Source organism: Cuculus canorus, chromosome 21, assembly GCF_017976375.1.
Source record: "Cuculus canorus isolate bCucCan1 chromosome 21, bCucCan1.pri, whole genome shotgun sequence".
NCBI classification, from domain to species: domain Eukaryota; kingdom Metazoa; phylum Chordata; class Aves; order Cuculiformes; family Cuculidae; genus Cuculus; species Cuculus canorus.
In genome coordinates, this window is record NC_071421.1 from 5,729,385 (window position 1) to 5,751,222 (window position 21,838).

The 21,838-nt window shown below is 42.9% G+C and overlaps 1 protein-coding gene across 1 annotated transcript; it reads left to right on the top strand.

Moving 5' to 3' along the window:
• The first annotated feature begins 466 nt into the window (after window positions 1-466).
• LOC104060604 (tumor necrosis factor receptor superfamily member 1B) lies at window positions 467-21,010 on the top strand. Its single transcript, XM_054085826.1, has 10 exons — window positions 467-746; window positions 8,699-8,801; window positions 12,016-12,144; window positions 13,266-13,415; window positions 14,254-14,347; window positions 14,432-14,625; window positions 15,727-15,801; window positions 17,522-17,559; window positions 18,037-18,307; window positions 18,833-21,010. Exons 1-10 carry the CDS (start codon window positions 546-548, stop codon window positions 19,129-19,131), a joined length of 1,554 nt encoding a protein of 517 aa, XP_053941801.1. The 5' UTR covers window positions 467-545; the 3' UTR covers window positions 19,132-21,010.
• Window positions 21,011-21,838: the final 828 nt, after the last annotated feature.

Genomic DNA, 21,838 nt, shown 5'->3' on the forward strand with positions numbered 1-21,838 from the left:
ATTCTATGATTCATTGATTCTCTGCTTCTATGAAGCTATAATGCTGTGATTCTACGAGTCTATGATTCTGTGATTCTGTGATTCTATGATTCTGTGATTCTGTGTCTGTAGGTAAAAATCAGGATTCTATGATGCTGTGATTCTGTGCTTCTATGATTCATTGGTTCTCTGCTTCTATGATGCTATAACGCTGTGATTCTATGATTCTATGCTTCTATGATTATGTGTTTCTGTGATTCTGTGCTTCTGTGTCTGTGGGTAAAAATCAGGAGCCCACAAGAAGACAGATGACAGTCAGTTATAGACCACGTAGCCGGGCAAGCTGCGCCAGGGGAGGGTCAGACTGGACATCAGGAAAAAGTTTTTCACAGGAAGGGCCATCGGGCACTGGAACAGCTGCCCAGGGAGGGTGGGGAGTCCCCATCCCTGGAGGGGTTTAAAAGATGGGCAGATGAGGTGCTCAGGGACATGGTGTAGTGGCAGATAGGAATGGTTGGACTCGGTGATCCAAGAGGTCTTTTCCAGCCTGGTGATTGTGTGATTCGATGCTGCTATGGTTTTGGTGCTGGCGGAGCCTCCCCGCCGCTGCCGCCCCGCTGTGGGCGTGCTGTGAGCCTCCTCTCGGGTCCCCGCAGCGCTTTTTCCCGTCCCCCGCGCTGGGCTCGGGGCCGCCCCGCGCCGCACTCGCCGCGATGGGGCCGCGATGGGCGCTGCTCTGGGCGCTGCTGCTGCCCGCGACCGGCGGGGTGAGTGCGGGAAAGCCTGGGAGGAGGGTCCCCTGCTTCCCTGCAGAGCCTCGGGTTCACCACTACAGCCTTCTCGGGTCCCCCTGCATCCCTGCATCCTTGCACCCCCATGGGGTCCTCCTGCGTCCCTGCATCCTTGCACCCCCCTCGGGTCCCCCTGCATCCCTGAATCCTTGCACCCCCATGGGGTCCTCCTGCGTCCCTGCAGAGCCTCGGGTTCCCCACTACAGCCCCATCGGGTCCCCCCGCATCCTTGCACCCCCCTGGAGTCCCCCTGCAGCCCCCTCGGGTCCCCCTGCATCCCCCTCGAGTCCCCCTGCAGCCCTCTCGGGTCCCTCTGCATCCTCGCAGCCCCCTCGAGTCCCCGTGCATCCTCGCAGCCCCCCTCGGGTCTCCCTGCATCCCTGCACCCCCCTCGGGTCTCCCTGCATCCCTGCAGCCCCCTCGGGTCCTCCTCCATCCCCGCAGCAGCCTCACGTCCCGCTCTGGGACCTCTAAAGCTCATCCAGCTCCCTCTGGCTGCGGCGTTATCTCCTGGCTCCTCGAAGCAGGGACTAACCGTTTTTCCTGGGTTTTATCATTAGAAATGGGTTGGTTTTTCTGTTTGCGGAGCCGGTGAGGGACCCGGTAGGTGCGGAGTGTGGATGTGTGGGCGTTTTGCACCGTTCTTTAACAAGGAGGAGCTCCTTGTGCTCTGTTGGATCCCTAAAACTATTCCCTCTTTCCAGGGAAAAGCACAGTAATTTGTGTCTCGGACTTGATGTGATGCAGCTGTTTTTATATCCAGCTATTTGGCAAGGAATGCTTTTAACTGTTTAAACCAGAGAGCTTGATGGCATCCTTCTGACTTTGGTTGTGTTGCGCTGTATTGGTACATTAATAAGACTTTTCTACCTGGTTTTAAAGTGTACATATGAAAATGCTACTGAGATGTCCAGGTCATTGCTTTTTCGTGGCTTGTGTATGTTATTTACATCTTTATTTAATCCTATTTATTTAGGCAAAGGTTCAGTGAGATCTGATGAGGATGTCACAATGAACCTGGAATTACACACTGATCTTTTAAGGAGTACTGGTTAATGAGACATTAAATGAGTTCTTTTAACTGCTTCTCACTCATTTTGAATTCAGCCCTGGTGGTAGTGTTTTGAACCTGATGTGCTGAACACCTTGGAGTGGGTAGGGTAGAGCAGACAAAGAAGGGAGAGTCTCAGAATTGTAGCAGACTTCATCACCAAAATGTAAGTGTGAAGTCTAGTCATGCTTCTTACTGAACAAAGGGCTTTGATTCGAAACGAATTATCTCTCCTCTTACCCTAAACCTGACCTAAACATAACAATGGGAATCACGAAGGAAACTTTCAACATGACTTTTTTGCACTGTGACAAACCGAAGGTAAGTCCATGTATGAATTAGAAAAAAACAAAGTCCTTCATTTCAGAAATACCACATCTGCCGCAGAGCTGGAAAAAACCTGCCTGTTATATCCATCTTAAAGCGTGATCAGTTAAAGAAAACTTTTTTGAAGGAGAGAAATTGGCAAAGCAGTAATTCTGGAGCGATTTCTTGTTTTCTCTCATTCAGCTGAAATTAGCTGAAAGCTCCTGGTCTCCTTCCCTGTGTTGCTCACGGGAACTGAACATAGTTTTTTGCCATTTTGAACAACGCAGTCAGCAGATATTTTTAATAGAAAGTTTCACAATAGCCTCAAACCGCCAAGCAGTGCAATGCGCTCTGCGGTGGAGGTGTTGATGTATGCAGAGAAGGTTTTCCTCTGGATGTGGCTGCATGGTGGTGGGGAATGCTGCTGGTGCATAGAAAGTGTTATCGTGGAACTGCAGAGGATGAGCATAAAGGAGATGGAAAAGTCCTGAAATAAAACTGAGCTGACTGCTCAGCTGTCCCTGCTTTTTTATGGTTGGAGCTAGGAAGGCTATAGGTGACCTGCAGCTTTTCTTGTTACACTCGTGCTTTGCAGCCACGCTCGTGGTTGTTGCAGCAAAGTTCATGTTGACTCAGTGTCTTAGCAGAGCATTGCAAAAGCCTTCTGTGATACAAGCAACACCATCCCAAGGAAATGATTTGTTTCAAAAAAGCAGAAAAATGCCAATTCTGGTATTTGGTGTAGAAGTTGCCAGGTATCCCCTCTGGCAATGCTTTTGGCTGGTACCCTTGGGGTATCTTGGGAAGGCCCTTCATCTGCCATCCTTTCATGTGGCTCACATGGCTTCTCCTTTCCTGCTCTGCTCTCAGTGTTAGGTATCACCCTGCCTCCCTTCGGTGCATCTTCCAGGATGCCTTCACGTAAAGTCAAACCTAACGTGGCCAATTCTGACCTACTGATCCTTTCTTGGGAACTTGCTCATCACTACTTTTCTCTGACAAGTGATGAGGATGCATCTTGTCTTCCTGCCTCTCAGCCTGTTTGCCTGAGTATCTTTGGTTTCCACAGGGAAAATGTAGACTTTAAGGCTCATCAGCTTTGTCGGTGCCTGTTACTGTAGGTGTCAGATCTTGAGTTAGGGAATAATATCTTTACTAGGGCAACTGTTGGGAAAACAGACCAACTTTCGATAAGTAAATCTGAAGTTTTGAAACCAAAGATTCTAGGAAAATGGTGTTATATTGTGGAGGTGAGTAGCAATGAAGGAGAATCCCTACCTGTGCGCAAAAAGATACTCTTTTCTTAGGGAGGGCGAATGTGGAGTTGTAGATCTGTTTGTGGTCATGCAAGGACTCCTGCTTTACAAAAGTAAAGTACAATAAGGGATGGGAGAACAGTTCACGTAATGGACGTGTAATCTTGGAGAGTGATTTGCAGGAAAGCAGCTTTAAAAGAAGTTTTCTGTTGTACTGTAGTTGGTGCAGCCTGACATCCTGAACCAGTTTAAATGTTTTAAACAGAATTCTGTTTTTTCCTGTCTTCAGCAGGTTTGGTAGCTCAGCAAATGGTATCTCTTTCCCTCAAGTCCTTTCCATAGCAACAGATTTTTACATCAGAGTCCTTGGTGACTTCATTGTGGTTTCATATGCGTAAAGGACATTGTAGTTCCTGCTTAGACTCCTTTGTTTGACAGCTTGAGTTTGAAGAAGGCAACTGTGTGAAAAGGAGACCAATAAAAACGTAGAAATGTGAGTTAGGATTAAAATATAAGCTTAAATATCTTTGTTTGAATGTTGTCCTTGAGTGAAAATGGATGTTATGTTCTCCACTATTCTCCACTCTCCAGTGAAGAGAACGAAGCTGGTGAGGGGCTGGAGAACAAGTCTTACGAGGAGCGGCTGAGGGACCTGGGAGTGTTTAGCCTGGAGAGGAGGAGGCTGAGGGGAGACCTTATTGCTCCCTACAGCTACCTGAAAGGAGGTTGTAGAGAGGAGGGTGCTAGTTTTTTCTTCCAGTGGGTAAATCATGGAAACAATCGTGCTTGCGCATTCCTATTTAAAAGAGTCTATACTGAGCTCTGACTTAGGACGGAGGCTGCTGTTACCCTGCTCCTCTCCAGTGACAAATCCGGTCACCTCTCTACTGAGTGTCAGTGCTGCAGATGGGAAAAGCATTCAGGCAATGCAGGGACTCTGGAGAGTCTTGAGTCATTGTATTAAGCAATAACTAAGAAATTACATATAAAATGTCAAGGGCATTGCAAAAATCTCCCTAGCGAGCTGTGTAGTCAAAGGCGAGCACATTTCAGCCCTTTCTCTGCCAGATTATATTGCTTAATTTTACTGATGTGCATAGAGCTAGACTAATTTTCATGTTTAATAATGTTTGCGGCTCTGCTGCTTGATAGGTGAGGCATTTTACTTATTGTAGCTGTCTGATTAAATGAAGTTTTCATTTTGTCTTTATAAAAATCTTAAAAGTCTGCTGCCATCAGGCACAGATGCTGGATGTGAGAAGTTCTAAGGTTGCAAGGCATCACGTTAATGTTCCTTCACACAGTCTGCTTGCAGAACCTTGAATCCCAGTATGAGCAGAAGACAAAATAAGGACTTACAAGGGATTCAAACAGTAACAAAATGTAAAGCTTGTGGAATGGAATCTGGCCCCTGTTCATCAATCTTTCAGCTCAAAGCAGCCAATGGATCTGAATGTCAGAGAGATCTGTTTTGGGCAGCAAATGTTGTACTGTTGTACTCAGACCTTAAAACTGGTGGAGTCTTCTCACTACCAAGAAATTCAGGAGAGTTTTGTACCTAGTAAGGAGCCTACATGTGCTCTGAGATAGTAGGAGATTGGAGCTGGCCTTGGCAGCTTTGCTTAAGCTGGTTTACATTGGAAAGTAACCACTAGAATGAATGGCATCCTTCCAGTGCAATCAAAGCTGAGCTCATGAGTGTAAATAAATTGTATCTAAGTGAGTTACAAGTTCCTTTAGTTTCCTGTAATTTCCTTTGAGGATAGTTAGCAAGAAATTGTCGATTTTATGTGGCTGAGAACCGCAGCTCATCAGATAAAATTTCAGTATCAGACAGTAGATGTATCCTTTCAAGCACAACTTAAGAGAAATAAATGTGAACCCGTCAACCAACAGGTTTTCCTGTGTCTTTATCTCACAGGGCAGTATTTGCAACAGACAATGCAGAGGATGTGATAAGAACACTTTTTGCTGGCAGGATAATTTGTGAAATGTAGTTTGTTGCCTTTCTCCTGGTTTGATTTTTTTTTCCCCGTGCCTGCTCTTACAGTGAAGTTTTATGTTTTAAAATGACTCCTGAGTGCTCGTTTGGATGACGTTGGTCATAGCGACTACAAAAACATGACAACATTTCATCTTTCTTTTAATAAACAAGAAAGTAACTTAAACAAAAAATACTTTTGAGAGCAGAGCCCTTAGCTTCTCCTTTGGTAGATTTTCCCATCAGCTCGCATTTACAAAAGAGATGGTTTATCTATGCCCATCCTATGAGGGTAGAATCCCAAGTCCATTGGCAATTATTACTGAACCTAGGAGGTATTGAAAAGCCTTGGGTTTTGTTTCAAATTACTATGGTTATTATTACTAAGAACAAAACTGGTAATGCCGAAGCGAGCCCCCTGGTTCTGTTTGCAGGGCTTCGGTCCTTCTGCAAGCCCCCTTTAAAGAATACTTGATAACTGGGAAGCAAAAACAGGGGCTAGAGTAGATTTTGGAGCTAATTTGAGGCTAACTGAGGCTGCAGCATGGGTCCTGGAAAACTGTCTTTCTTCTCATCAAAAGCCAAAGAGCAGACTCTGAAAATGCAGTTTGTGCTCAGCAGCTGTTCCTGACTTCACCCTCTCCAGTGTTTAAGGAGAATGATGATCTTTCGTCATCCTTCCCCACCCCATCACAGTTTCTCTCCTGTTAAACGCATCTTTACAAGGTTGCTCTTCGCTTTGCAACTTGACTCTTTCTCGTTGATCTGGGATGGAGAGATCCATGTTCTCTGACCCAACAGGGCTGATATTGAAATCCATCCCTGGTCTCCCTGGTTTGGAGTCTTTGACTGATCCAAAGAGATCCAAACTGTCCTGATGTAAGGTCAGCCTCAGCAGATTTCACAGTGTTTTGAATAGAAGCAGTGAAACTCCTACTTGAATAGTTTGCTTTCCTTTTTTATTTTCTGGAATGAATATTCAAACCCAAGAAGGCCTTTTGCTGCCTTTCATTTCTCAGGAAAGGTTCATTTTGATACTGACCGTTGAGTCAATGGGTAGAATCCTATTACTGATACAGAGCGAGATAAGAGGTAAAATATTTCAACAAGCAAGAAAATAAGAAAATCTGTTCTTTTAAGTAATTATTGAGAGCGGGAAGTGTTAGTCTACTTTGTCAGTAATGTGAAGACACAATAGGTAATCAACATGTTTTTCCAGTAAGGAGGAAGGATATTTTAATTACCGGTCTCCAAAAAGCTTGTTCCTGTTTTGATTTCTCCTTTTAATAGTACTTGTAAATGACTTCTCTAAATGTGTGTAGATCATACGTGGAGCAATCACTTCAGGCTGCAGAAAACTGGGAAGTGCCACAGAGATTTTGAACAGCATCTTTCTGATCTAGCAGGAAACTCCTGTGCTGCCCAACATTGGTCACAAGTGGTGTCCCCCAGGGCTCAGTGCTGGGTCCAGCCCTGTTCAATGTCTTTATCAATGACCTGGATGAAGGCATTGAGTGCACCCTTAGCAAGTTTGCAGCCGACACTAAGCTGGGTGGAAATGTGGATCTGCTGGAGGGTAGGGAGGCTCTGCAAAGGGATCGGAACAGGCTGGACCGCTGAGCCGAGACCAATGGGATGAGGATCAACAAGGCCAAATGCCGGGTCCTGCACTTGGGGCACAACAACCCTATGCAGCGCTACAGACTGGGGGAAGAGTGGCTGGAGAGCTGCACGGAGGAGAAGGACCTGGGGGTGTTGGTTGACAGCGACTGAACGTGAGCCAGCAGTGGCTGAGGGACCTGGGGGTGTTTAGCCTGGAGAAGAGGAGGCTGAGGGGAGACCTTATTGCTCTCTACAACTGCCTGAAAGGAGGTTGTAGAGAGGAGGGAGCTGGGCTCTTCTCCCAAGTGACAGGGGACAGGACAAGGGGGAATGGCCTCAAGCTGTGCCAGGGGAGGGTCAGACTGGGCATCAGAAAAACAGTTTTACAGAAAGGGTCATTGGACACTAGACCAGCTGCCCAGGGAGGTGGGAAGTCACCATCCCTGGAGGGATTTAAAAGACGGGTAGATGAAGTGCTCAGGGACATGGTTTAGTGGTTGATACGAACGGTTAGACTCATGATCCAAGAGGGCTTTTCCAACCTGGTGATTCTTTTGAGTGAGTATATTTTTCCCTTGGAAAGTAGATTACAGGTCCTCAAATATTTTGATGCTGCTTCATTGAAGATGCTGAGCCGTTGATTGGTATCCGCTGAAGATTAGGTACACCATAGTTCATGACTGTTTCTAATACATTTGACCTGCCCTGGGAGGTAGATCTTCTAATTTTTATTTAAGTCTTGTAGCCAATTGCTCCTTTTTCAGAAGCAGCAGTGTGAGTTTGAAGACATTGTTTTCAAACCATCAAGGACTTTCTCATTTAGAAAAGAATCTGGAAGCATAAAAGCCTTTTTTCCTGTCCCTCGGTGGAAAAGTTTTAATAGTAAAGGTTCTTTGACTGAAGGGATGGGTCATCTTGCCTGGATGGGTGTATGTAAGGGCACAATAAACACAATAAAAGCCTTTCTTCCTGTCCATTGGTTGATCAGTTTTAATGGTAAAGGTTCTTTGACTGAAGGATGGGTCATCTTGCCTGGATAGGTGTAAGTAAGGGCACAATAAACACAAGCACAATAGAGAATTGAATTTAGTGTCCTGTGTCCTTTGCAGCCACAGGTGAAAACAGAAAGATTCCTTCAGGCTTTTCGGTAGTGCCAGACCCACAGCTCCATCTTCCTCCAGCTCAGGAGGCCTGAGGGAATTGAGAAGCAAGAGAGTCAATCTCCTGGTTTTCAGATAGGGATGGAAATTTTGTCTATAGGGAGTAGACCTACTAGGTAAGAAGGTATCATTTTTAACGTAGTTACTTTACAGAAAATGCTTCTCTCCACAAACCTACAGGTGAGAATTTAGGATTTACTGGTTTTTGTCAAGGTTGTTTGAATCACGGCAACTGAAAAGCTGTATTTAGCCCTTTGGTTTAGGGGATGCAGCAGTGACCAGGCATGATGCTGCTCCCATAGTTCGACTGCAGTCTTTTGAATGTAAAACCTGGAGAAATCACTTTGTTCATTGTGATAGAACTTTGAAAAACAGAGCAACCTCTGGTCTCAAGGAACTTATAAGCTGTGCATTCTTCCTTTTGGCATCTCCTGCTTTCTGCTTCATCGAGCCCATCAATGTTTTGGAAAGGAAGGTCGTTATAATTGTACTGTGTTTCTCTCTTTTGAGTCTCTGCTCTAGGGTCAGAATGGGCTTGTGACTCATGATTTTCCTTTAATTTCTCCTAGGAATATTCACTGCCGTATACTCCACAGTTTGCACAATGCAAAGATCCCAGCACTGAATTCTATGAAGAAAGCCTTAATAAATGTTGCAGCCAGTGCCCTCCAGGTGGGTTATAATTCAAACTACTACTTTACACAGCCAAATTCAGTCAATTTTCAGATAATTTTAGTACATTTTTGGTTATTTGTACAGCTTAAAGGCATCAAATTTTTGCTGTTGTCTAGCTGGAAGACAATAAAATGCTGTGACTATAAAAAGGTTGGCAAAAGCAATACCCTGTTCATCAGAATGGACTTGTCTTACCAGGTTAACCAGGAGGTAGGGTGCTGAGCTTCTCTACGCACAGCTTTGATTAAAGTATATTATCATTAAGTCAACACTTGGAGGAGGGAGCAACAGCTCACTAGGGGAATGACAAAAATGAGACAATACACATCAGACCCAAGCCCACTAATATCAAATATATTGTAAGGCAATTGTAAAGTAGAGCTTAGTTTCTGTATTTTGATAATACCACTTATATAAGGGGCTTTCCACTGGACAGGTTAATCTATAATTTCTCATTAAGGGAGATTTGTTTTCTTTTACTGTAAATCAGGTGCTGCAGACCGCTCTCAACTGGCTGCAAGGCTACAGAAACTCTGCTCTGAGGTGTCAGGTCTTATACTCCAGTGATAATTACTTGTGGTCTTTCGTTAGCAAAAGTTGTTGCGTGCACAAAGGTGGGGGCGTGGGTTTGGGGTTTTTAGGGAGATAGAAGTGCTGTTTGGGTATTTTAATACTAGAGCTTTACAATGAGTTGTCATTCTATTATTACATTAGACACAGCAAAAACCTGCCTATTTGTCTCATTACATGCTGAGCAAACAAATTTGTCTCTATAAAAGCTGAGTTCCTGTCAGAGAGATCCGGAAATTGAAGCAGGAAATCAGTATGTGCTGAAGCAGCCACAGTTGCTTGAATTAACTGAAAATGTCTAGATAGATGTGTCACTCTTCCTCTGTTAAAAACACACTGGGTGAAAGATGGTAATTCTTAGGTAAAATCCTTTCTGTTGTGGTGTGCACTGTTCAGTCTGCTAAATTTTTCAGAATAACAGACTCTGAGCAACGAGTTGTAGGAAGTCTAAAATCTTTATTTCTGTTATTATGAATTTGATTTTTTTTTACTGTATTTTATCAAAAATTACAGCCTGAACCATTGGCAGGATGTGGGAGGCAGACATTTAAGGTTCAAGTATGTACATGGCAAATAAAAAGCCTTGGGAATAATTTCTATGGCTCACGTCCAAGGCCCCTTCGTTTGGAAAACAGAGATTCTCCGGGCAGTTCCAAAGGCTTTCTCAGTGTTACTTCTGCTTTCTGAGTATGTTCTCCAGAATATTTCTGAACAGGATATGAGATGTTGACTTTTATCTTCTCCCTTCTTTCAAGCAAGGGGGAAACAGCAACTGAGGTGTTTTCTTTTCTCCAAAATGGATGTATTGGAGCTCATATTTACTTATTCCCACCACTGCACTGAACTCTGCTGTCGGTGAGAGGCATTGGAGCAACTACTCTGCATAGGTTCTGATTTTGTCTGGAATGCCGGTAGCGTCAGGAACTCATTGCTTTGATCTGTTAGGGCTGGCTGACAGTTTTAGGGCTGAGGAGGTGAATGAAAAAGAGTGAGCTTGTGTCCCTTTGTAGCAACAAGGGTTGAAGTTCTAATTCAGGTCGGTTTGGGGTGGTTCTTTATTACGCTTTCTTTACTTGCTGCTTGTAAAGGTAGTAAAGGCTTCACCCAGACACATCATTCTAGCTCGTGCTTGACTTTCAGCAGAAAATACCATCCTGTGTTTCACCACGAAACACAGCTTCTATGAGTATAAAAAATTTTGTTTATGTTCTGTGGTAGCTGCATCTAACCATATGCTGAGGAGTTTTGCTCAAGATTGAGGCTGTCTTGTTTTAACATGGCTGGAATTCACCGAACTGTATATAGGAAAAGAGGTCAAACACAAATAACATGGAAGAAATCATCATTTCCCCATAAACATACCTGTAGTCCCCCTTTAAATCATAGAATCGTAGAATCACCAGGTTGGAAAAACCCTTTTGGATCATCAAGTCCAACCATTCCTGTCTGCCACTAAACCATGTCCCTGAGACGTCTACCCGTCTTTTAAACCCCTCCAGGGATGGTGACTCTCCCACCTCCCTGGGCAGCTGTTCCAGTGCCCGATGACCCTTTCTGTGAAAATTTTTTTTCTGATGTCCAGTCTGACCCTCCCTTGGTGCGCTTGAGGCCATTCCCCCTTGTCCTGTCCCCTGTCACTTGGGAGAAGAGCCCAGCTCCCTCCTCTCTGCAACCTCCTTTCAGGCAGTTGTAGAGAGCAATAAGGTCTCCCCTCAGCCTCCTCTTTTCCAGGCTAAACACCCCCAGGTCCCTCAGTCCCTCCTCTTTAGACTTGTTCTCCAGCCCCTCACCAGCTTTGTTGCTCTTCTCTGGACACTCCAGAGCCTCAACATCCTTCTTGGAGTGAGGGGCCCAGAACTGAACACAGAATTTGCGGTGTGGTATCACCAGTGCTGAGTCCAGGGGCAGAATAACCTCCCTGGACCTGCTGGCCACGCCATTTCTGATCCAAGCCAAGATGCTGTTGGCTTTCTTGGCCACCTGGGCCACTGCTGGCTCATGTTCAGTCGCTGTCAACCAACACCCCCAGGTCCTTCTCCTCCGTGCAGCCTTCCAGCCACTCTTCCCCCCGTCTGTAGCTGCACAGGGTTGTTGTGCCCCAAGTGCAGGACCCGGCATTTGGCCTTGTTGATCCTCATGCCATTGGTCTCAGCCCATTGTCCAGCCCGTTCAGATCCCTTTGGAGCCTCCCTACCCTCCAGCAGAGCGGCACTTTCTCCCAGCTTAGTGTCGGCTGCAAACTTGCTGAGGGTACACTCAATGCCTTCATCCAGGTTACTGATGAAGACATGGAACAGGGCTGGACCCAGCACGGAGCCCTGGGCGCACCACTTGTGACCGGCCTCCAGCTGGAGTTCACTCCATTGACCACCACTCTCTGGGCTCGACCATCCTACCAGTTTTCCACCCACGGGAGTGCACGCCTGTCCAGGCCTGAGGCTGACAGTTTCCTAAGCAGAATGCTGTGAGAAACTGTCAAACGCTCTACTGATGGATACATGCTTGGTGTCCCTTACCAATCGGAGAGTGGCTGTGAAGGGAAAGGGTTTCTCCAGCTAAGAATGCAGTTTACCTTAGACAGTTCCTGGTAATCTTTTCAATGAGATGCTTTCTCTGTTTTGTTTTGGTTTTGTTTTAATAGGTCAATATAAGACAGAGAGCTGCAGTCACACCGTGGACACAAAGTGCAGTCCCTGTAGTCCTAACACGTATACAGCAATCTGGAATCGGTCTCCTCAGTGCTTTGCCTGCTCACCACCCTGCAGAAAAGGTAGGCTTGAATTATTAAAGAGGCAGTTGTGACTTTAACAGCCTGCTCACAGAGTGGGCTTGGTTTAACCTAGTCTTTTCTCCTAAGAAAACGAGGCTTTGTCTATCACTTGTATAGTCTCATTCTCCTGCTTTTGGTACTCATACGTTTTGGAGAAGAGATTGAGGGAAAAGTCTTGCAGGAGGCTTTGCCCCTTTATCTTTCTGTGTTCTTAAAATGTGACACCGATCTTATATTCTTAGAAACTAAGGCACTGCATCACACAAATGTCATCAGTAGAATAACTTTGTGCTTATACTCTCCAGCCAAGGGAGCTTATGCAGGGGTAAATGGATAATTACATTTCCAGCATCCAGTTATTCCTTGGTTTGCCTGCTGAACTGACAGCAGCAAATACCACTTATGATATTCCTATATTGGTTTTATTTCTTTTGAAAGCATCATAGCTATTGAGAGCACACTGGTTCAGTTCGTTGAAACAGGTTAACAGTATGTAAAGTAGTACATTGTACCAACATCGGTACGTTGGTCTAATAGATTCCATGCATTAAAAAGTTCAGTTACGCAGTTGCCCATCATTTCTAATGGAAACCGATGTAGAAAATTATCTACTTGACTCCCTGGCAAGTAAGTTTTAAGGATACAGTCTAAGTTCTTCAACTGACTTTTGGTCCCATCTAAATAGCTAATCCTACAAAGCTGGTTAATTGCAATATGAAAATGTTTGTAGTAAGGTCTCCGATCGCTCTAAATACAGTTGCATGATCTGCTTAGACTACAAATCTTATTATGGCCCTCAGGTACTGCAGAGATGAGCACAGGTAACACAATTGTGCATACTTATGGTTGTGATACAATACCATGCAACTGCAGGTACAGAGTTTCAAATGTGAATTCTACAGATGCAAATTTCTCCTTTCCTAGAGAAAGAGAGGAAAATCTGCTGAAAACATAGATGTTGGGGCATAAAACATATTTGGTTTATGATGGTATATTAGCCAAAACCTGCAATATTGTCTTCAGTTTGTAGTATACCAACATCACCTCATCTTCACTAGAAACATTGCAGGCTATGATTTTAAATGTTGTGATATCTTGCTTTATTCTTGTTTTAACAACAGGATTAGTGCAGAATCAAACATGCACTAATTCACAGGACAGAATCTGCAGCTGCCCACCCAATATGTACTGTGTTTCGAAATTATATGAGGACTGCAAAATATGTGAAGTACACAAAAAATGTGGAAAAGGTTACCGAGTTTCCAGAAGAGGTAAGTTCATTCTCAAAGTTGTACACACAAAATAGTTTTGCTGTATGAAGAGGATTTTTTTGTATTAATAGTCAATAAATATTTCTGAATCTGCTTCCAGTAAATTACAGGAATATTGTCTTATAATTCCGTATGGTTATGCATTCTTTTTAGTGCAGGCATTATCTTAGGAAGTAGGCAGTAACTAGAGCAAGAGTGCTCTCAAGAGGCATAGCCAAGGGGACAACATAGTGCAGTCTTTTACTACAAAGTATCACAAAGTTCCCCAGTCCAACTGAATCCTCCTTTGTTTTGCTCTACCATGTGATATCTTCCATACAAGTGACTGAAATTCAAGACCACTTAATTGCTGCTTAAATCCTTGAAATAGGGCTTCAGGTTCAATTTTGGTTATGGGAAGTAATGATGCTGTCCTGCAGAATTAATCTCTCCTTATTAGATGATGAAAGTCACCACTGTGAAGATGTAGCTGTCTCAAGACGATAAATAATATTCAAAGAGGTGGAATATTGAAAATTTTTAAGAAATTAAGAATCATTTGATAAGATGCAGAATTCTTAACAGAATGGAATAGATGTACACTGTCGGGGAGGAGAGAAGCTCAGCTCTGTCTGCAGTAGAGCATTTTTTAATCTTTTGGTGGGTTTCTACAGTTGACAACTAACAGCTGGTTCCTCTTCTGATTTGTGTTTGGGTTGGGCGTTTCAGATTAATCTCTTCTGTGACTGCATTTTGTGTACTGCCTCTGTATCACTTCCAGAATCTGTACTGCAGACTTTGATTATTCATTCTTGTTTCTTGCTAAATGACTAACTGGAGTTTTTCTGTTTGTGTAAAGGGACAGATAGCACAAACACTGAATGTAAACCTTGTCCTCCTGGCACGTTTTCACGTGAGGAATCTTATGATACCAGCTGTACACCACACACCGTGTAAGCCAGTATTTGTGTCTAATAGCAACCTTACCTCTGCACAGGGTTGTTTTCTTTCCTAACTTCTCTTTCTGTTCCTTGCAGCTGTAAATTAGTGGCTGTTCCTGGAGACAGAGTGAGTGACACTGTATGTGATGACTCGGGAACAGCAGTTGGCACAGTTCTACCTCACACTATGTTGAACCTCCTCCTGACCCAAAGCTCGCCTTCCAACAAACCTGCAATAATAACTCGATCTGTCGTTTTAAACTCCGCATCTGACATGTCTCATATCATCGGTGAGCTATTCACTCATGTAAAGTCTTATTTGTCTGGCTAGGAAGCAAGTTTGTATTTCATTCTTAGTTTCTTTCAGAGACCAGTTACCTGTACCCAAGAAGAACCTCAGCATAGATGTTCAGGTGCATTCTGGAGTGCCTGGCCTTGGATTTAACAGATATATTTAACAGCTAGCCTAGATACCCTTTGTGACTGAGATGAAAAGTCTGTCTTCACTTTTCAGGATAGAAAAATTCAGTGTTATGAAGTGTTGGAGACTGAAATGAGACCTTGGTATCTGACAATCATAGAATCATAGAATAGTTTGGGTTTGAAGGGACCTTAAACACCATCCAGTTCCAACCCCCCTGCCATGGGCAGGGACACCTCCCACTGGCTTAGGCTGCCCAAGGCCCATCCAACCTGGCCTGGAACACCTCCAGGGGTGGGGCAGCCACAGCTTCCCTGGGCAACTTGTGCCACTGCCTCACCACTCTCATAGTGAAGAAATTCTTCCTTACATCAAGCCTAAATCTGCCCCTCTTCAGTTTATACCCGTTCCCCCTCATCCTATCGCCACAAGCCTTTATGAACAGCCCCTCTCCAGCTTTCTTAAAGCACCTTTCAGGTACTGGAAGGTCTCTATAAGAGATCTCTATAAGACCTTCTCTGAGCCTTCTCTTCTCCAGGCTGAACAACCCCAACTCTCTCAGCCTGTCCTCATATGGAAGGTGCTCCAGCCCTCTGATCATCTTTGTAGCCCTCCTCTGGACCCATTCAAACAACTCCATCTCTCCTTTTTATGTTGAGGATTCCAGAACTGGACACAATCCTCCAGATGAAGTCTCACAAGAGAGGAGTAGAGGGGCAGAATCACTTCCCTCAGCCTGCTGGCCACGCTGCTTTGGATGCAGCCCAGGATATGGTTGGTCTTCTGGTCTGTGAGCACACATTGCTGTAACAGTAAAGGCGTTAAATGTGACTATCAGACATACCTTATACTTGTAAATTTTGCTTTTGTAGCAAAAGCAAAGCCAAGGACATAAACTACAAAACTACCTCTTCCTAATTAGAACCTTTGTCAGATCAACCTGCTAAATAATTTTTTAATTTTGTTTCAGGATCAGTAGCAGGACCATTGTTATTGGTCCTGATAATCACTATTTTGGGATACTGTTTATTCTCAAAAAAAAAAGGTAAGATTCACGAAGTGAAAACAAGTAAATTTATAACTATTGGAAGGACTGTCGCTTTATGTTCTACTAATTTGAGCCTAGTGGTTGACAGGCATTGGTGTCTTAGAAGATTCTAGCTCTCTTTGAAGCTTTTCTCATGGCTGCATATGGATGAAGTATCACTAATGTGTAGATCCTTTGGTGTCTCACAATGTATGAGTGAGTTAATTCTTTTTTTCAAGGGGACTAGGTGATGATTTACAGATTTCTAACTTGCTAGCTGGCACCTTATAGCTTCATGAATCTCTGAGGATTCATCTGTAACGCTGGGGTGATATTGGCCAAAAGGTTCAAAGGGGAGACTAAGGCAAATCATCTTGATCACATAAGCTTTGTGGCTACAGAAAAATAGAACTAAAAAAAAATACTCCAGGAATTCCATGTGTATTTAAAGTATCTTTATTAAATCACATGGGTCAAAATTAATTTCAGTGCAGGGATACAGTGAGGTGAATGTTCCATTCAAATCTCTCTTGTTCCTCAGATTTTTGATACTTGTCTAAACTTGCAACATTCCAGTGGAGTTGGAAAACTGTACAACAGTTGTGCTCCTATTGGAGCTGGTAAAATATTTTTTACTTCATCATTTAAATCATAGAATCATAGAATAGTTTGGGTTGGAAGGGACCTTAAAGATCATCCAGTTCCAACCCCCTGCCATGGGCAGGGACACCTCCCACTGGCTCAGGCTGCCCAAGGCCCATCCAACCTGGCCTTGAACACCTCCAGGGATGGGGCAGCCACAGCTTCCCTGGGCAACCTGGGCCAGTGTCTCACCACTCTCATAGTGAAGAAATTCCTCCTTATATTTAGCCTAAATCTGCTCCTCTCCAGTTTATACCCATTGCCCCTTGTCCTATCCCCACAAGCCTTTGTGAACAGCCCCTCTCCAGCTTTCCTGTAGCCCCTTAAGGTACTGGAAGGTCTCTATAAGATCTTCTCTGAGCCTTCTCCAGGCTGAACAACCCCAACTCTCTCAGCCTGTCCTTCTACGGGAGGTGCTTCAGCCCTCTGATCATCCTTGTAGCTTCCTCTGGACCCATTCCAACAGCTCCATCTCCAAGGATTCCAGAACTGGACAACCCTCCAGATGAGGTCTCACAAGAGAGGAATAGAGGGCTGAATCCCCTCCCTCCCTGCTGGCCACGCTGCTTTTGATGCAGCCCAGGACACGGTTGGTTTCTGGGCTGTGAGTGCACATTGCCGGCTCATGTCGAGCTTCTCATCGACCAGCACCCCAAGTCGTTCTCTGCAGGGCTGCTCTCAATCACATCATCCCCCATCATGCACTGAAACCAGGAATTGCCCCGATCCAGGTGTAGGACCTTGCCCGTGGCCTTGTTGAAACTCATGAGGCTCACACATCTAAATATTAGACATTATCAAATGTTATCATTAAACAGTCACAACCATAGCTTATTCTCATAAATACCTTTTCTCACTGACACTATGATAGAAAAATTATTAATTCGTGCAGAAAATTCCCTTTGCTTGCTGCCTAAATTTAAGTCACCTTATGAAATTAATACAATATAGCTTTTGACACTTTCAAACAATGGTAATAAATGTGCATTTGGAGTTTATTCCAGGAGTAGAGGATGTCATTCAGTCTAGTTAAGAAAGCAGTTTTTGCAACTGAAACAAATTGAGATGCTAATGAACTACCTTTCCTCACTTGCAGCCCTTGCATATTCTCCACCAACTACAGAAACGGATGCGGTGAGTCACCCCTTCCTTTCCATTTTCTCCATTTGTTTGAAAGTTTTATTCATCTAATTACAAGTAGAAGAAAACTGCACAGCAGAAAGACAACTGCAGTGAGGATCGGGTGGTTTGGTCCCCAAGCTGGAGTGGAAGATGTGCCTTACTATAACCTGTATAATGAACTAGGCTTGCTTTATGTCAGCTGTAATAAATCCTAATAAATAATAAGTAAATAAATAATAATTTTTAAAACATAGGTGTGGTTCACAAAAGCAGATTTTAGAGCCTTTGTTCCTTAGACAATCAGTGAAGTACTGTAGGTGCCTTCAGGAATCAGGTTCATTTTGAATGCATGACAAGCTAGAATGAATTTTACTTAGCATCGTTGCTGTGCAAATAGCAATTATCAGTAGTTTCTTTAGCTGCCTACGCGTACTGACCAGGTCTTTGTTAGTGGATTTTAAAAGGATTAGTGTTTTGCTTGTGTTCCAGCCTTTTTTACCTGCAGAAAAGCAGTGTGACAAAAAAGTGAGTAATACAGGATCACAAAACTCCAGCAGTTCTGAACAGGAGGAAAAGCATCTCTTGGAAACTTCTGGATCCAGCAATAGCTCCCTGAATAATCCAGTTGGGCCTCCAAGAGTCAGTGTAGCCAGTAATAAGAACAATGAAAAGAAAGAAACGGAAGGATTTCAGCAGCAACATTCAGCTGCAGAAGGTTGTAAACTTCACAGTGGGGACAGACACAACTCTGCGAGTTCGGGTAAGAATGTATCAGAGTGGTCCAGAACCTCTTAAAATGTGGTTATTAATGATGAGTCTTTTTAGCAGAACAAATGGCAGGACAAAACATCAGACCCATGTCCATCAGAGAGAGTAACTTTTGAAAGGATAAAGCGATTGTTCTAAGTTGTCATCCTGAGGTTTAAAGAGTCTGCTTAAAGAGTATTTGCAGACTAGGAGATGGGTGTGATGGTAGGCACTTAGGGGGGAAGAGCCAAAGGGAGCAGTAAGAAAAAAACATAGCCAAAAGCTTCTGAAATGGCAGCAGATGAGTAGGGAGTTGGCTGTGATCCAGGACTCTATAGTATTTTTATGGCTTTTTAATTTCTGGAATGATGTGGATTTTATGGTACCAAAAAAACCCCTAAAACTTTACAGAACCAACTGCACCAGCTTACCTAAATTATGTGAAACAGGAAGATATTTACTGTCTATACTGGATAAAGAATCCAACTGTCTTGTTCTGTGTTTCATTCTTCCATTTAATTTTCTGCTTATTTGACAGAACATTCTGGTAACGGAGGAACGCAGGTGAATGTGACTTGCATTGTTAAAGTATGTAGCCCAGACTGCAGTTCCCAGTTCCCAGAACAGACCAGTTCAACTAGCATGGATTATGGAAATGCTCCCTATTATTCCCCAACAGGGGAAGAAATTCCCCTTTCAAAAGAAGAAAACCCCTTGAAGAAAGAACTTGAAATTCAGATCTTTGTGGAAAATGAGGACAATTTACTTCAAGATTTCCTTCCAGAAGGAAAGAAGTTTCCTCTGAGTATTCAAGATATGGGGATGAAAACCACCTAAAGGAAATTACATTGATTGACTGGTTAGAATTAACCAAGCAACCCCTTATCTTCTAAAAGAAACCTTATGTTAAGTGTAGCATTCCTACAGAGACTTGACATTTCCAATGAAGATAGACACTGATACTTTGGAGGGTTTGAATCTCTTTTGTGAGCCTTGAGGGTCAAAGGATGAACTTTGCATTTTAAAAATCTTGAATGCTTTTTCTTCTAAAAAGAATGGCCGCCTCCTCCCTTTCTTCTGGGACACCTCAGAGACACCTTTACCAGATTTGAAAATGAATATTTTTCTAACTAAACCATTGATTTTACTGCTGAGACTTCTTGTGATGAGAATTTGGGTTCAGGTGTATTGCCTGTCAAGAACATGGCTGTGACTGGCGCTTCTGGAGTTAAACTAGCATTCATTCAATGCTAATGAATTATCCATTTGATTTTAATGTTAAAGCTATTACATTCAATTTTCCATCCCACTTTCCTTCATCCTCCTGGATATTTCTTTTATTATTACAGTTTGCTTTCACTCATTATTAGACCACACTTCTTAAATCAGCTTTAAGTATAACAAGAAGTGAAATCTTTTACAGGTGCTTTTTTTTTTACTAAATTACAACTGCAATTTCTAAGAAATAGTATTTCATTAGCTGTATATAGTTAATTTTATTTTAGAAAAGAAAATCTAGATGAAATAGTTGTTATCTCAGAGCAGGAAGTAAGTTCCTTTTATTGACAGCTCTGAAGTTTGTTATCTGTATGTCCTGGGTGATTTTTTTATAATATGGTTCCCTGATTGATTCTGACCTCATTTTTGAGGTTAACCATGAACCCAAAATATTTTTCCCTGCGTTCCAGTGACTATTACAGCAAAAACGTAAGTGTGCCAGATCGCTCACGCCCTCTGACATCAGAAAAAGGCGTAAACTGGAACAAGTGGACTTGACTCAGACCTCAGAAGCAGAAAATCCTGTTCTCCTTCCCTTCTTGCTTGATGCTGAAGATCAAACCACCTCTTATAGAAAATTAGTAGAGGTTCTCCTTGAACCATGTGGGAGTCTTCATTTCGCAAGTTGATTTTTAGGATCCCATTTTCCCATAATTGTATTTTATGCGTGTGACTTAACCAGCAATTGTGGCGTGTGTATTCAACCACAATTTGCAATGTGGTATCTGAATTACATTTGAGGCACACGGGAGGCATAACTTCTTTCTTTTATGCCATAAAAACATATCGTTGAACTAGGAGATCGTTGTACTTCCCTTCCAACCAAACTATTCTACCTCAAGAGAAACACAATACAGTAGTTATTTCCAAAGCCTTAGACTGAAAAAGGGTATTTTGGATAACATTTATTCTACAGCGACGGAAGAGATACAGATTTTTTAAATCCAAATTATAAACTGCCTCAAAAGTGATGAGGTGTACTAATATGATTTCTGGAACTGAGTACTGGCTAGCAGGTCTTTAATTCTGCTGTGACGAAACCTTTTCCAACTGGATATTAAACCTGATGGTAATTTTCAGAAGAGACTTTGAAAATGGGTGCACAGACTGTTATTTGGGCAAGAAGCTAATTTTATACAGTGCTTTGAACCTCTTGCGCTGCAGTGAGTGTTTCGGTGTCTTGTTTGTCAGCTCCTGTATTGGGACTTGAGTGGAGAAGCAGTGCAATATTGTTGAAGTTGTTCTAAAATTGTTAAAAAGGAGGCTTCTGTTATGGCAGGGTAACTGGATTTCAGATATGGAGGGAATGAAAATCCCAGTTTTATGCTGAAGTAGGAAAAGTGTGCTTGCATTTGCTTATAAAAAGCCTGCTTTTCTTATAATTCTGTGTATTTTCAAGTTTCCTGACCTCTTCATTAAACAAAACTGATTTTTAGTATGGGTTCTTTCATTTCTTTCACTTTAAGATATGCTTTCCAACTGACGCAAGGAGTACTTAGTATTACAGAAAGCGGAATATTTTTTAAGTATAGTTTCATCAAAGTAATCATATTTTTTTTGAAAGTTTGGCAGAATCTCTCTCTGAGAGCATGTTTTCTTTCAAACAGTGTTTTTCCAGACACTGTTCGTTCTTTGGAGACAATAACATCCTGTGTTCAGTATGAACTCTGCTGAACAAATGTCTCTTCTTCTGTAATCACCTGTTTGCAGCCTTCCCCTATCTCAAATGGAAGGTTAAGCAGAGAGATGGAGCCAGCTCCAAATGAGCAACTTTTGACTGTTGTGAAGTTCATAATAACATTAGTCCTTGGAAAGTAATAGAATATGGGTAAGATTTCTGGGGAAATTTATACACGTGTATGTAAAGGGGAAATATATTCCCTCGTGGCTCTTTGCACATGATTGATGGAGACCTTTATCAAGCCCTTTATCAGACCTTTATCAGGTCTGATAAAGGGTGCTGACTGTCTAAAACTCCAAAACGAGACTTAGAGAGTTTATTTGCTGGCATTTTTGGTGTCAAAGGAAGTAATTATTTGTTATAAGTTGCTAACCTACTACATATTTGAATATTATGTATAGATTTTGGGATTTTAGTACTAAAATGTGGGATTAGCTTGAATCGTAACTTTTAGCTAGCCTATGCATGGAGGCTTATGCTTAATTAAGGACTTTTAACAAGGAAGAATGGGAAAGGATGTGACTGTATCTAATTAAGCCAGATAACAAGGACTAGTGCAATGATAAGAAAAAGAACCAGCTAGGA